Source organism: Oncorhynchus tshawytscha, linkage group LG07, assembly GCF_018296145.1.
Source record: "Oncorhynchus tshawytscha isolate Ot180627B linkage group LG07, Otsh_v2.0, whole genome shotgun sequence".
NCBI classification, from domain to species: Eukaryota; Metazoa; Chordata; class Actinopteri; order Salmoniformes; family Salmonidae; genus Oncorhynchus; species Oncorhynchus tshawytscha.
In genome coordinates this window covers 63,504,472-63,519,713 of record NC_056435.1, presented here as the reverse complement: position 1 = coordinate 63,519,713, position 15,242 = coordinate 63,504,472, and the positions used below count along the sequence as shown (strand labels likewise).

General features: G+C 43.9%; 1 protein-coding gene across 1 annotated transcript in view; it reads left to right on the top strand.

Annotated features, from left to right (window-relative positions):
* LOC112255353 (eyes absent homolog 2) overlaps positions 1-15,242 on the top strand; it is a 63,058-nt gene that overhangs the window by 24,757 nt on the left and 23,059 nt on the right. Inside the window, 3 exon segments of the mRNA XM_042324816.1 lie at positions 4,410-4,523; positions 8,548-8,624; positions 14,933-15,098. Coding sequence (XP_042180750.1) covers positions 4,410-4,523; positions 8,548-8,624; positions 14,933-15,098 — 357 coding nt within the window.

Sequence of the window (15,242 nt, the reverse complement as noted above, 5' to 3'; positions counted from 1 at the left end):
CTGAACGCCAATCTGCGGCCCGCTAACCGTTAGCTGTCTTATCGGCTGCTATCTGAATAGACAATCGGACAATTTATTTATTTATTTTTATTATTATTATTTTTTCTTCTTGGGCCTCTATAACTATATCTATTGTTTTTTGTTGTTGTTGTTGTGTGATTTGGATTAATCCCCTCTACCACACGGAACCCCACTAATCTACTGACGGAACGCAAGAGGTGGCTAATAACAGACCTCCATCCTATGCTAGCTTGCTACCGATGGCCTGGCTAGCTGTCTAAATCGCCGTGACCCCCAACCAACCTCTCTACTCACTGGACCCTTTTGATCACTCAACTAAGCATGCCTCTCCTTAATGTCAATATGCCTTGTCCATTGCTGTTCTGGTTAGTGTTTATTGGCTTATTTCACTGTAGAGCCTCTAGTCCTGCTCACTATACCTTATCCAACCTATTAGTTCCACCACCCACACATGCAATGACATCTCCTGGTTTCAATGATGTTTCTAGAGACAATATCTCTCTCTTCATCACTCAATACCTAGGTTTACCGCCTCTGTATTCACATCCTACCATACCTTTGTCTGTACATTATACCTTGATGCTATTTTATCGCCCCCAGAAACCTCCTTTTACTCTCTGTTCCAGACGTTCTAGACGACCAATTATTTTTGCTTTTAGCCGTACCCTTATTTTACTCCTCCTCTGTTCCTCTGGCGATGTAGAGGTGAATCCAGGCCCTGCAGTGCCTAGCTCCACTCCTATTCCTCAGGCGCTCTCTTTTGACGACTTCTGTAACCGTAATAGCCTTTGTTTTATGCATGTTAACATCAGAAGCCTCCTCCCTAAGTTTGTTCTATTCACTGCTTTAGCACATTCTGCCAACCCGGATGTTCTAGCTGTGTCTGAATCCTGGTTTAGGAAGACCACCAAAAATTCTGAAATTTTAATCCCAAACTACAACCTTTTCAGACAAGATAGAACTGCCAAAGGGGGCAGTGTTGCAATCTACTGCAAAGATAGCCTGCAGAGTTCTGTCCTACTATCCAGGTCTGTACCCAAACAATTTGAACTTCTACTTTTAAAAATCCACCTCTCTTAAAACAAGTCTCTCACCGTTGCCGCCTATAGACCACCCTCTGCCCCCAGCTGTGCTCTGGACACCATATGTGAACTGATTGCCCCCCATCTATCGTCAGAGCTCGTGCTGCTAGGCGACCTAAACTGGAACATGCTTAACACCCCAGCCATCGTACAATCTAAACTTGATGCCCTCAATCTCACACAAATTATCAATGAACCTACCAGGTACCTCCCCAAAGCCTTAAACAAGGGCACCCTCATAGATATCATCCTAACCAACTTGCCCTCTAAATACACCTCTGCTGTCTTCAACCAAGATCTCAGCGATCACTGCCTCATTGCCTGCATCCGTAATGGGTCAGCGGTCAAACGACCTCCACTCATCACTGTCAAACGCTCCCTGAAACACTTCAGCGAGCAGGCCTTTCTAATCGACCTGGCCAGGGTATCCTGGAAGGATATTGATCTCATCCCGTCAGTAGAGGATGCCTGGATATTTTTTTTAAATGCCTTCCTAACCATCTTAAATAAACATGCCCCATTCAAGAAATTTAGAACCAGGAACAGATATAGCCTTTGGTTCTCCCCAGACCTGACTGCCCTTAACCAACACAAAAACATCCTATGACGTTCTGCATTAGCATCAAACAGCCCCGTGATATGCAGCTGTTCAGGGAAGCTAGAAACCATTATACACAGGCAGTTAGAAAAGCTAAGGCTAGCTTTTTCAAGCAGAAATTTGCTTCCTGCAACACTAACTCAAAAAAGTTCTGGGACCCTGTAAAGTCCATGGAGAATAAGAACACCTCCTCCCAGCTGCCCACTGCACTGAAGATAGGAAACACTGTCACCACTGATAAATCCACCATAATTGAGAATTTCAATAAGCATTTTTCTACGGCTGGCCATGCTTTCCACCTGGCCACTCCTACCCCGGTCAACAGCACTGCACTCCCCACAGCAACTCGCCCAAGCCTTCCCCATTTCTCCTTCTCCCAAATCCGTTCAGCTGATGTCCTGAAAGAGCTGCAAAATCTGGACCCCTACAAATCAGCCGGGCTAGACAATCTGGACCCTTTCTTTCTAAAATTATCTGCCGAAATTGTTGCCACCCCTATTACTAGCCTGTTCAACCTCTCTTTCTTGTCTTCTGAGATTCCCAAAGATTGGAAAGCAGCTGCGGTCATCCCCCTCTTCAAAGAGGGGGACACTCTTGACCCAAACTGCTACAGACCTATATCTATCCTACCATGCCTTTCTAAGGTCTTCGAAAGCCAAGTCAACAAACAGATTACCGACCATTTCGAATCTCACCATACCTTCTCTGCTATGCAATCTGATTTCAGAGCTGTTCATGGGTGCACTTCAGCCATGCTCAAGGTCCTAAACGATATCTTAACTGCCATCGATAAGAAACATTACTGTGCAGCCGTATTCATTGATCTGGCCAAGGCTTTCGACTCTGTCAATCACCACATCCTCATCGGCAGACTCGACAGCCTTGGTTTCTCAAATGATTGCCTCGCCTGGTTCACCAACTACTTCTCTGATAGAGTTCAGTGTGTAAAATCGGAGGGTCTGCTGTCCGGACCTCTGGCAGTCTCTTTGGGGGTGCCACAGGGTTCAATTCTTGGACCGACTCTCTTCTCTGTATACATCAATGAGGTCGCTCTTGCTGCTGGTGAGTCTCTGATCCACCTCTACGCAGACGACACCATTCTGTATACTTCTGGCCCTTCTTTGGACACTGTGTTAACAACCCTCCAGGCAAGCTTCAATGCCATACAACTCTCCTTCCGTGGCCTCCAATTGCTCTTAAATACAAGTAAAACTAAATGCATGCTCTTCAACCGATCGCTACCTGCACCTGCCCGCCTGTCCAACATCACTACTCTGGAAGGCTCTGACTTAGAATACGTGGACAACTACAAATACTTAGGTGTCTGGTTAGACTGTGAACTCTCCTTCCAGACCCATATCAAACATCTCCAATCCAAAGTTAAATCTAGAATTGGCTTCCTATTTCGCAACAAAGCATCCTTCACTCATGCTGCCAAACATACCCTTGTAAAACTGACCATCCTACCAATCCTCGACTTTGGCGATGTCATTTACAAAATAGCCTCCAATACCCTACTCAACAAATTGGATGCAGTCTATCACAGTGCAATCCGTTTTGTCACCAAAGCCCCATATACTACCCACCATTGCGACCTGTACGCTCTCATTGGCTGGCCCTCGCTTCATACTCGTCGCCAAACCCACTGGCTCCATGTCATCTACAAGGCCCTGCTAGGTAACGTCCCCCTTTATCTCAGCTCGCTGGTCACCATAGCATCTCCCACCTGTAGCACACGCTCCAGCAGCAATATCTCTCTAGTCACCCCCAAAACCAATTCTTTCTTTGGCCGCCTCTCCTTCCAGTTCTCTGCTGCCAATGACTGGAACGAACTACAAAAATCTCTGAAACTGGAAACACTTATCTCCCTCACTAGCTTTAAGCACCAACTGTCAGAGCAGCTCACAGATTACTGCACCTGTACATAGCCCACCTATAATTTATCCCAAACAACTACCTCTTCCCCTACTGTATTTCATTTATTTATTTATTTTGCTCCTTTGCACCCCATTATTTTTATTTCTACTTTGCACATTCTTCCATTGCAAATCTACCATTCCAGTGTTTTACTTGCTATATTGTATTTAATTTGCCACCATGGCCTTTTTTTTGCCTTTACCTCTCTTATCTCACCTCATTTGCTCACATCGTATATAGACTTGTTTATACTGTATTATTGACTGTATGTTTGTTTTACTCCATGTGTAACTCTGTGTCGTTGTGTGTGTTGAACTGCTTTGCTTTATCTTGGCCAGGTCGCAATTGTAAATGAGAACTTGTTCTCAACTTGCCTACCTGGTTAAATAAAGGTGAAATAAATAAAAAAAATCCCTCACATGTATTTACACCAGGGCCTCAAACTAGAGGCCTGCAGGCTGTGTGCATCACATCCCTCACATGCATTTACACCAGGGCCTCAAACTAGAGGCCTGCAGGCTGTGTGCAACACATTCCTCACATGCATTTACACCAGGGCCTCAAACTAGAGGCCTGCAGGCTATATGCAACACATTCCTCACATGCATTTACACCAGGGCCTCAAACTAGAGGCCGGCAGGCTATATGCAACACATTCCTCACATGCATTTACACCAGGGCCTCAAACTAGATCCAGTTTTCCAGCATGCCTCTCTGTAAAACCCAGTGTGACCAGTGTCAGTAACTGAATCCAGTGTGGATAATAATTATGTCTGTCGTTTCCTCTGCAGACATTAAGACAGAGGATGGCCTTAGCCTCTCTCCAGGACAGACCAGTCTCCTGAACTACTCAAACTACAGCAGCACTCCCCCCAGCCAGGCTCTCTATGGCTACTCTACACACGGTCAGTCACTCTCTCTGTCTCTCTCTCACACACACACACACACACACACACACACACACACACACACACACACACACACACACACACACACACACACACACACACACACACACACACAGTCAGTACTCCCTCTAATCTCTCCACCTCTTTCTGGTCCTTTCTCTATGATCTCTCCTTCTCCTCTCTCTCTCTCTCTATTTCTCTCTGATCTCTCCTCCTCCTCTCCCTTTATTTCTCTGATCTCTCTTCCTCTCTCTCTCTCTCTCTCTCTCTCTATTTCTCTCTGATCTCTCCTCCTCCTCTCTTTATTTCTCTCTGATCTCTCCTCTCTCTCTCTCTCTCTCTCTATTTCTCTCTGATCTCTCCTCCTCCTCCTCTCTCTCTATTTCTCTCTGATCTCTCATCCTCCTCCTCTCTTTATTTCTCTCTGATCTCTCCTCTCTCTCTCTCTATTTCTCTCTGATCTCTCCTCTCTCTCTCTCTATTTCTCTCTGATCTATCCTCCTCCTCTTCTCTCTTTATTTCTCTCTGATCTCTCCTCCTCCTCCTCTTTATTTCTCTCTGATCTCTCCTCCTTCTCCTCTCTCTTTATTTCTCTCTGATCTCTCCTCCTCTCTCTCTCTCTATTTCTCTCTGATCTCTCCTCCTCCCTCTCTCTCTCTCTCTCTCTCTCTCTCTCTCTCTCTTTATTTCGCTCTGATCTCTCCTCCTCCTCCACTCTCTATTTCTCTCTGATCTCTCCTCCTCCTCTCTCTTTATTTCTCTCTGATCTCTCCTCCTCCTCTCTCTTTATATCTCTTTGATCTCTCCTCTCTCTCTCTCTCTCTCTATTTCTCTCTGATCTCTCCTCCTTCTCTCTCTTTATTTATCTCTGATCTCTCCTCTTCATCTCTCTCTCTCTATTTCTCTCTGATCTCTCCTCCTCCTCCTCTCTCTCTATTTCTCTCTGATCTCTCCTCCTCCTCTCTCTATTTCTCTCTGATCTCACCTCCTCCTCTCTGTCTCTATTTCTCTCTGATCTCTCCTCCTCCTCTCTCTATCTTTGTATTTCTCTCTGATCTCTCCTCCTCCTCTGTGTCTTTATTTATCTCTGATCTCTCCTCCTCCTCTCTGTCTTTATTTCTCTCTGATCTCTCTGATCTCTCTCTCCCTCTCTCTCTCTCTCTCTCTCTCTCTCTCTCACACACACACACACACACACTCACTCTGCCTCTCTCACTTGCTGAGATATATCCTATTTTCTATGGCCAGTCCATATACCTTCGCTTGCTCGCTCGCTCCCTCTCTTTCTTTCTCTCTCTGATCTCTCCATCACTACGGGCCAGTGAGTGAGGTCCTGGCGTTTCCAGGTGGGTGTCCGTAGCAGTGCCGTCTGTCCTCCTCCACACCTGTTCTCGATTAGCTGCGGTCTGGGTGCCTGGCGTCAGCCCCCTTCCTCCCACCACACCCACAACACACAGCCCGGGCTCAGACCAGCATGTGGGTGTGTGCGTGAGGGGGTGACGGTGAGGGGGCATGTGGGTGTTTAAGAGAGAGAGAGAAAGAGTCAAAGAAAGTGTGTGTGTGTACGTGCATCCATGTGTGCATTTGTATGCTTGTGTGTGTGCCTGCACACGTGCGTGGGTGCGTACATGTGTCTATGTGTGTGTCTGTGCTCCACACATTCCCCAGTTATTTGGCGCCCAGAGCATGCTTGGCTCAGTGGGACTTGATGGATTTCAAAGCAGCGTGAAATTGACCCTGCTCCGTCAGAGGCTAGAGGTTAAGGTGCATGTTGTGAGCCTAATGGAAGAACTGCATGGACCCACTGACAGGAGAATGCAAGGCCACTGTAGTACACACCGTAGCAAAACCTTTTGCAATGAAAAACAAAAATGAGCGTTTCTTATTGGTCGAGTTGAACAGTTGACAGAAGAGGATTCTAGAATCCACATTGATACATCATCAAAGAGGATGGTGTTTGTCTTGGTCTGTAATTTGTATTTTAAGCTTGGAATAAATTATAGTCTGTTCCAGCTTCGATGGCTGCCGCTGCCTTCAGAAAGCAAGACTGAAACACTGTTATTCCAGCTATCTGAAATCAAGCCAGCTGATTAATACACGGGGAAACGCTGTGTTAAGTCATACATGGGTAAACGCTGTGTCAAGTCGTACATGGGGAAACGCTGTGTCAAGTCATACATGGGTAAACGCTGTGTTAAGTCATACATGGGGAAACGCTGTGTCAAGTCATACATGGGGAAACGCTGTGTTAAGTCGTACATGGGGAAACGCTGTGTTAAGTCATACATGGGGAAACGCTGTGTCAAGTCATACATGGGGAAACGCTGTGTTAAGTCGTACATGGGGAAACGCTGTGTTAAGTCATACATGGGTAAACGCTGTGTCAAGTCATACATGGGTAAACGCTGTGTTAAGTCATACATGGGTAAACGCTGTGTTAAGTCATACATGGGTAAACGCTGTGTTAAGTCATACATGGGTAAACGCTGTGTTAAGTCATACATGGGGAAACGCTGTGTTAAGTCATACATGGGTAAACGCTGTGTCAAGTCATACATGGGGAAACGCTGTGTTAAATCATACATGGGAAAACGCTGTGTTAAGTAATTTGTTTTAATACAGGTAAACACAATCTAGAGTGACTTGAAACAAGCTCCCATGGCAACTCCATGTACGAGACCACTAGACCTCTCCTCCCACACACACACACGCACGCACGCACGCACACACACACACACACACACACACACACACACACACACACACACACACACACACACGCACACGCACACGCACACGCACACGCACATGCACACGCACACGCACACACACACAAACACACCATACACACTACACTACACACTACACTACACTACACACTACACACTATACTACACTACACACTACACTACACTACACTACAGAGGAGAAACCAAATCAGAACCAGAAAGTCCACTATTTATTTGGAATGCTTCTGGTTTGTGTTGTTGTTGCTTTGAAGACTATGTTGTGTGGTCCTAGATGACTCCCGGGTGGTTCTGGGTAGTCATTCATCTATCGTTGAATCTTGGGGTGGATGGATGGATGGATGGATGGATGGAGGGGTAACAAACAAGTGTGGCCAGGGAAAAGAGCCCAGAGGAAAGCATTCCTTCAGCAGAGTTGATAACACTGATGGAGTAGCTAGGTAGCGCACCAGGGCTCCCCCGCCTGCATTGTTGTTGTTGGGACTCATCAATCAATACTCTCTGAGGACTGGCTTGTCACTGGCGGGGTTGAGGCAAGTCAGTGTTTTAAAGCCAGTCGTGAAGCTACTTCAGTGATAACTGTTAAGTTGATTACATTATGATACAGGTGTAGGATCTTAATTTGCTCAATCTGTTGTTGTTGAGAATTTTCCTGCGCCTCAGGAAATTAAGATGAGCTTCATGATATACATAAATTCACTGAAAACCTGCATTAAAACATGGTTATATTAACGGTATAGCACATGTAGCCTCATCTAACCACCGATCAAGCAACATTATGGACTAAACGTAAAATTCCTGTTGCTGCAGGATTCTTTTTCTATGACAATATCTCTATATGTTAGGCCAACTAGGGCTCAAAAGTCCAGTAACTTTCCCCAAATTCTCATGTTTTCCAGACATTATGGTCGGAGGCTTTCAGATTTCTCAGCTTATTCCCTTCTTATTCCGTGAATCTTCCAACCAGGATTTCTGGAAAAACATTCTAGGGCCAATGTTGTCTCACAGTATAAGTATACATAGTTACAAATTCTATTGTATTGCCCCAAAATGAGTGGCAATTGACTGATATACTCGAATGATAGGCCTGCTAGTTCTGTTCAGTTACGTTTGTCTGTCTTGCATTGTTGAATTCTCCGGCTCCATTCATTATAAACATCTCTTTCAAGGGATAAAATAACAATAAACATATTTTTCCATTGCAGCTTTCAGTAGATGTCCAACATCTGTCAATGTGAGTCTGTTTTTAACGTTGGTTTGATGTTGTTTTCCAGGTAACAGTATTTCATCTGGGATTTTCCAGGGAGCCAACCCCATCACAGGCTCAACTCCCTTCAACACCACACAACAGGTCAGTACCAGATGTAATACGCAAGACATTACAAACAAAACCAGCTTTCTCTTGCAGTACACAAAGTATCCAAATAGCTGGGATAGTATGAAATGAGTTTGGACTTCTGCAACCTACAATTGTATGTGTCACACATTTTCAAGCTTTCTGCAATAATGTCCTTCATGAGGACATCGTAAAAAAAATGTTTTGTTGATAAATCCAGATAATCCAGTCTTATTTCACAGCATTGTGAAATGCTGACTTACGAGCCCTTTCCCAACAATGCAGTTAAAGTATGACAATTAACAATTAGATCAAAAGAAACTAGTAACACAATAAAATAACAATAATGAAGCTTTATACAGGCTACATACAAGGAGTACTGAGTCAGTGTACTGGGGTGTGAGGTAGTTGGGGTGATTGAATGAGGTAATATGTACAAATACAGTTGAAGTCGGAAGTTTACATTCACCTTAGCCAACTACATTTAAACTCAGTTTTCAACAATTCCTGACATTTAATCCCAGTAAAAATTCCCTGTTTTAGGTCAGTTAGGTTCACCACTTAAATTTAAGAATGTGAAATGTCAGAATAATAGTAGAGAGAATGATTTATTTCAGGTTTTATTTCTTTCATCACATTCCCAGTGGGTCAGAAGTTTACATACACTAAATTAGTATTTGGTAGCATTGCCTTTAAATTGTTTAACTTGGGTCAAACATTTTGGGTAGCCTTCCACAAGCTTCCCACAATAAGTTGGGTGAATTTTGGCCCATTCCTCCTGACAGAGCTGGTGTAACACAGTCAGGTTTGTATGCTTCCTTGCTCGCACACGCTTTTTCAGTTCTGCCCACAATCTTTCTATAGGATTGAGGTCAGGGCTTTGTGATGGCCATTCCAATACCTTGACTTTGTTGCCCTTAAGCCATTTTGCCACAACTTTGGAAGTATGCTTGGGGTCATTGTCCATTTGGAAGACCCATTTGCGACCAAGCTTTAACTCCTAATTTTCCCTACCCATCTATTTTGTGAAGTGCACCAGTCCCTCCAGCAGCAAAGCCCCCCCACAACATGATGGTGCCACCCCCTTCACGGTTGGGATGGTGTTCTTCGGCTTGCAAGCGTCCCCCTTTTTCCTCCTAACATAACGATGGTCATTATGGCCAAACAGTTCTATTTTTGTTTCATCAGACCAGAGGACATTTCCCCCCAAAGTACAATCTTTGTCCCCATATGCAGTTGCAAACCGTAGTCTGGCTTTTTTATGGCGGTTTTGGAGCAGTGGCTTCTTCCTTGCTGAGCGGCCTTTCAGGTTATGTCAATATAGGACATGTTTTATTGTGGATATAGATACTTTTGTACCTATTTCCTCCAGCATCTTCACAAGGTCCTTTGCTGTTGTTCTGGGATTGATTTGCACTTTTCGCACCAAATTACATTAATCTCCGGGAGACAGAACGCGTCTCCTTCCTGAGCGGTATGACGGCTGCATGGTCCCAATGTGTTTATACTTGCGTACTATTGTTTGTACAGATTAAGGTGGTACCTTCAGGCGTTTGGAAATTGTTCCCAAGGATGAACCAGACTTGTGGAGGTCTACAATTTCTTTTGTGGAGGTCTTTGCTGATTTATTTTGATTTTCCCATGATGTCAAGCAAAGAGGCACTGAGTTTGAAGGGAGGCCTTGAAATACATCCACAGGTACACATCCAATTGACTTAAAATGATGTAAATCAGAAGCTTCTAAAGCCATGACATCATTTTCTGGAATTTTCCAAGCTGTTTAAAGGCACAGTCGACTTAGTGTATGTAAACTTCTGACCCACTGGAATTGTGATACAGTGAATTATAAGTGAAATAATCTGTCTGTAAACAATTGTTAGAAAAATAGATGTCCTAACCGGCATGCAAAAACTATATTTTGTTAACAAGAAATGTGTGGAGTGGTTGAAAAACGAGTTTTAATGACTCCAACCTAAGTGTTTGTAAACCTCCGACTTCAACTGTCGGTAGAGGAGAAAAGCAGAAAGGTAGAAGCTGTTCCGGAGCCTTTGAACTGTGAAGCCCAATATGTGATCATTTGTAATATTCTGTGTATTTTCTTCGTGTTTAATATTGATCTTGTTCCCTCTGTCAGGACTTCTCAGGGTACTACAACAAGTGTTTAAATGTGATCATGTTCCCTCCGTCAAGACTTCTCAGGGTACTACAACAAGTGTTTAAATGTGATCATGTTCACTCCGTCAGGACTTCTCAGGGTACTACAACAAGTGTTTAAATGTGATCATGTTCCCTCCGTCAGGACTTCTCAGGTTTAACTACAATAAGTGTTTAAATGTGATCATGTTCCCTCTGTCAGGACTTCTCAGGGTACTACAACAAGTGTTTAAATGTGATCTTGTTCCCTCCGTCAGGACTTCTCAGGGTACTACAACAAGTGTTTAAATGTGATCTTGTTCCCTCCGTCAGGACTTCTCAGGGTACTACAACAAGTGTTTAAATGTGATCTTGTTCCCTCCGTCAGGACTTCTCAGGGTACTACAACAAGTGTTTAAATGTGATCTTGTTCCCTCCGTCAGGACTTCTCAGGGTACTACAACAAGTGTTTAAATGTGATCTTGTTCCCTCCGTCAGGACTTCTCAGGGTACTACAACAAGTGTTTAAATGTGTTTAAATGATCTTGTTCCCTCCGTCAGGACTTCTCAGGGTACTACAACAAGTGTTTAAATGTGATCTTGTTCCCTCCGTCAGGACTTCTCAGGGTACTACAACAAGTGTTTAAATGTGATCTTGTTCCCTCCGTCAGGACTTCTCAGGGTACTACAACAAGTGTTTAAATGTGATCTTGTTCCCTCCGTCAGGACTTCTCAGGGTACTACAACAAGTGTTTAAATGTGATCTTGTTCCCTCCGTCAGGACTTCTCAGGGTACTACAACAAGTGTTTAAATGTGATCTTGTTCCCTCCGTCAGGACTTCTCAGGGTACTACAACAAGTGTTTAAATGTGATCTTGTTCCCTCCGTCAGGACTTCTCAGGGTACTACAACAAGTGTTTAAATGTGATCTTGTTCCCTCTGTCAGGACTTCTCAGGGTACTACAACAAGTGTTTAAATGTGATCATGTTCCCTCCGTCAGGACTTCTCAGGGTACTACAACAAGTGTTTAATATTGATCTTGTTCCCTCCGTCAGGACTTCTCAGGGTACTACAACAAGTGTTTAAATGTGATCTTGTTCCCTCCGTCAGGACTTCTCAGGGTACTACAACAAGTGTTTAAATGTGATCTTGTTCCCTCCGTCAGGACTTCTCAGGGTACTACAACAAGTGTTTAAATGTGATCATGTTCCCTCCGTCAGGACTTCTCAGGGTACTACAACAAGTGTTTAAATGTGATCTTGTTCCCTCCGTCAGGACTTCTCAGGGTACTACAACAAGTGTTTAAATGTGATCATGTTCCCTCCGTCAGGACTTCTCAGGGTACTACAACAAGTGTTTAAATGTGATCATGTTCCCTCCGTCAGGACTTCTCAGGGTACTACAACAAGTGTTTAAATGTGATCTTGTTCCCTCCGTCAGGACTTCTCAGGGTACTACAACAAGTGTTTAAATGTGATCTTGTTCCCTCCGTCAGGACTTCTCAGGGTACTACAACAAGTGTTTAATATTGATCTTGTTCCCTCCGTCAGAACTTCTCAGGGTACTACAACAAGTGTTTAAATGTGATCTTGTTCCCTCCGTCAGGACTTCTCAGGGTATTACAACAAGTGTTTAAATGTGATCTTGTTCCCTCCGTCAGGACTTCTCAGGGTACTACAACAAGTGTTTAAATGTGATCTTGTTCCCTCCGTCAGGACTTCTCAGGGTACTACAACAAGTGTTTAAATGTGATCTTGTTCCCTCCGTCAGGACTTCTCAGGGTACTACAACAAGTGTTTAAATGTGATCTTGTTCCCTCCGTCAGGACTTCTCAGGGTACTACAACAAGTGTTTAATATTGATCTTGTTCCCTCCGTCAGGACTTCTCAGGGTACTACAACAAGTGTTTAAATTGATCTTGTTCCCTCCGTCAGGACTTCTCAGGGTACTACAACAAGTGTTTAAATGTGATCTTGTTCCCTCCGTCAGGACTTCTCAGGGTACTACAACAAGTGTTTAAATGTGATCTTGTTCCCTCCGTCAGGACTTCTCAGGGTACTACAACAAGTGTTTAAATGTGATCTTGTTCCCTCCGTCAGGACTTCTCAGGGTACTACAACAAGTGTTTAAATGTGATCTTGTTCCCTCCGTCAGGACTTCTCAGGGTACTACAACAAGTGTTTAAATGTGATCATGTTCCCTCCGTCAGGACTTCTCAGGGTACTACAACAAGTGTTTAATATTGATCTTGTTCCCTCCGTCAGGACTTCTCAGGGTACTACAACAAGTGTTTAAATTGATCTTGTTCCCTCCGTCAGGACTTCTCAGGGTACTACAACAAGTGTTTAAATGTGATCTTGTTCCCTCCGTCAGGACTTCTCAGGGTACTACAACAAGTGTTTAAATTGATCTTGTTCCCTCCGTCAGGACTTCTCAGGGTACTACAACAAGTGTTTAATATTGATCTTGTTCCCTCCGTCAGGACTTCTCAGGGTACTACAACAAGTGTTTAAATGTGATCTAGTTCCCTCCGTCAGGACTTCTCAGGGTACTACAACAAGTGTTTAATATTGATCTTGTTCCCTCCGTCAGGACTTCTCAGGGTACTACAACAAGTGTTTAAATGTGATCTTGTTCCCTCCGTCAGGACTTCTCAGGGTACTACAACAAGTGTTTAATATTGATCTTGTTCCCTCCGTCAGGACTTCTCAGGGTACTACAACAAGTGTTTAATATTGATCTTGTTCCCTCCGTCAGGACTTCTCAGGGTACTACAACAAGTGTTTAATATTGATCTTGTTCCCTCCGTCAGGACTTCTCAGGGTACTACAACAAGTGTTTAAATGTGATCTTGTTCCCTCCGTCAGGACTTCTCAGGGTACTACAACAAGTGTTTAAATGTGATCTTGTTCCCTCCGTCAGGACTTCTCAGGGTACTACAACAAGTGTTTAAATGTGATCATGTTCCCTCCGTCAGGACTTCTCAGGGTACTACAACAAGTGTTTAAATGTGATCATGTTCCCTCCGTCAGGACTTCTCAGGGTACTACAACAAGTGTTTAAATGTGATCATGTTCCCTCCGTCAGGACTTCTCAGGGTACTACAACAAGTGTTTAAATGTGATCATGTTCCCTCCGTCAGGACTTCTCAGGGTACTACAACAAGTGTTTAAATGTGATCTTGTTCCCTCTGTCAGGACTTCTCAGGGTACTACAACAAGTGTTTAATATTGATCTTGTTCCCTCCGTCAGGACTTCTCAGGGTACTACAACAAGTGTTTAAATGTGATCTTGTTCCCTCCGTCAGGACTTCTCAGGGTACTACAACAAGTGTTTAATATTGATCTTGTTCCCTCCGTCAGGACTTCTCAGGGTACTACAACAAGTGTTTAATATTGATCTTGTTCCCTCCGTCAGGACTTCTCAGGGTACTACAACAAGTGTTTAAATGTGATCTTGTTCCCTCCGTCAGGACTTCTCAGGGTACTACAACAAGTGTTTAATATTGATCTTGTTCCCTCCGTCAGGACTTCTCAGGGTACTACAACAAGTGTTTAAATGTGATCTTGTTCCCTCTGTCAGGACTTCTCAGGGTACTACAACAAGTGTTTAATATTGATCTTGTTCCCTCTGTCAGGACTTCTCAGGGTACTACAACAAGTGTTTAAATGTGATCTTGTTCCCTCTGTCAGGACTTCTCAGGGTACTCCAACAAGTGTTTAAATGTGATCTTGTTCCCTCTGTCAGGACTTCTCAGGGTACTACAACAAGTGTTTAAATGTGATCTTGTTCCCTCTGTCAGGACTTCTCAGGGTACTACAACAAGTGTTTAAATGTGATCTTGTTCCCTCTGTCAGGACTTCTCAGGGTACTACAACAAGTGTTTAAATGTGATCTTGTTCCCTCTGTCAGGACTTCTCAGGGTATTACAACAAGTGTTTAAATGTGATCTTGTTCCCTCTGTCAGGACTTCTCAGGGTACTACAACAAGTGTTTAAATGTGATCTTGTTCCCTCTGTCAGGACTTCTCAGGGTACTACAACAAGTGTTTAATTGTGATCTTGTTCCCATCAGTCAGGACTTCTCAGGGTACTACAACAAGTGTTTAAATGTGATCTTGTTCCCATCAGTCAGGACTTCTCAGGGTACTACAACAAGTGTTTAAATGTGATCATGTTCCCTCCGTCAGGACTTCTCAGGGTACTCCAGCTACAGCCAAAGCCAGTACTCACCATACTACAACACACACTACAACAGCCCGTACCTCAGCCCTAGTGCCATCACCACGTCCATACCTTATCAGCATCCAGAACACCCCGCTGTGGTGCCCAATCACAGCCCAGAGTCTCAAACAGGTACAGACGATTGCTCCCCTTTCCCTTTGTTGGAAAATGACTTATCATCCTCTTAACATTGTATTATCGTCCTCTTAACATTGTATTATCATCCTCTTAACATTGTATTTATCTTAGTGTCGTGTTGTTTGGTGTTTTAGACCT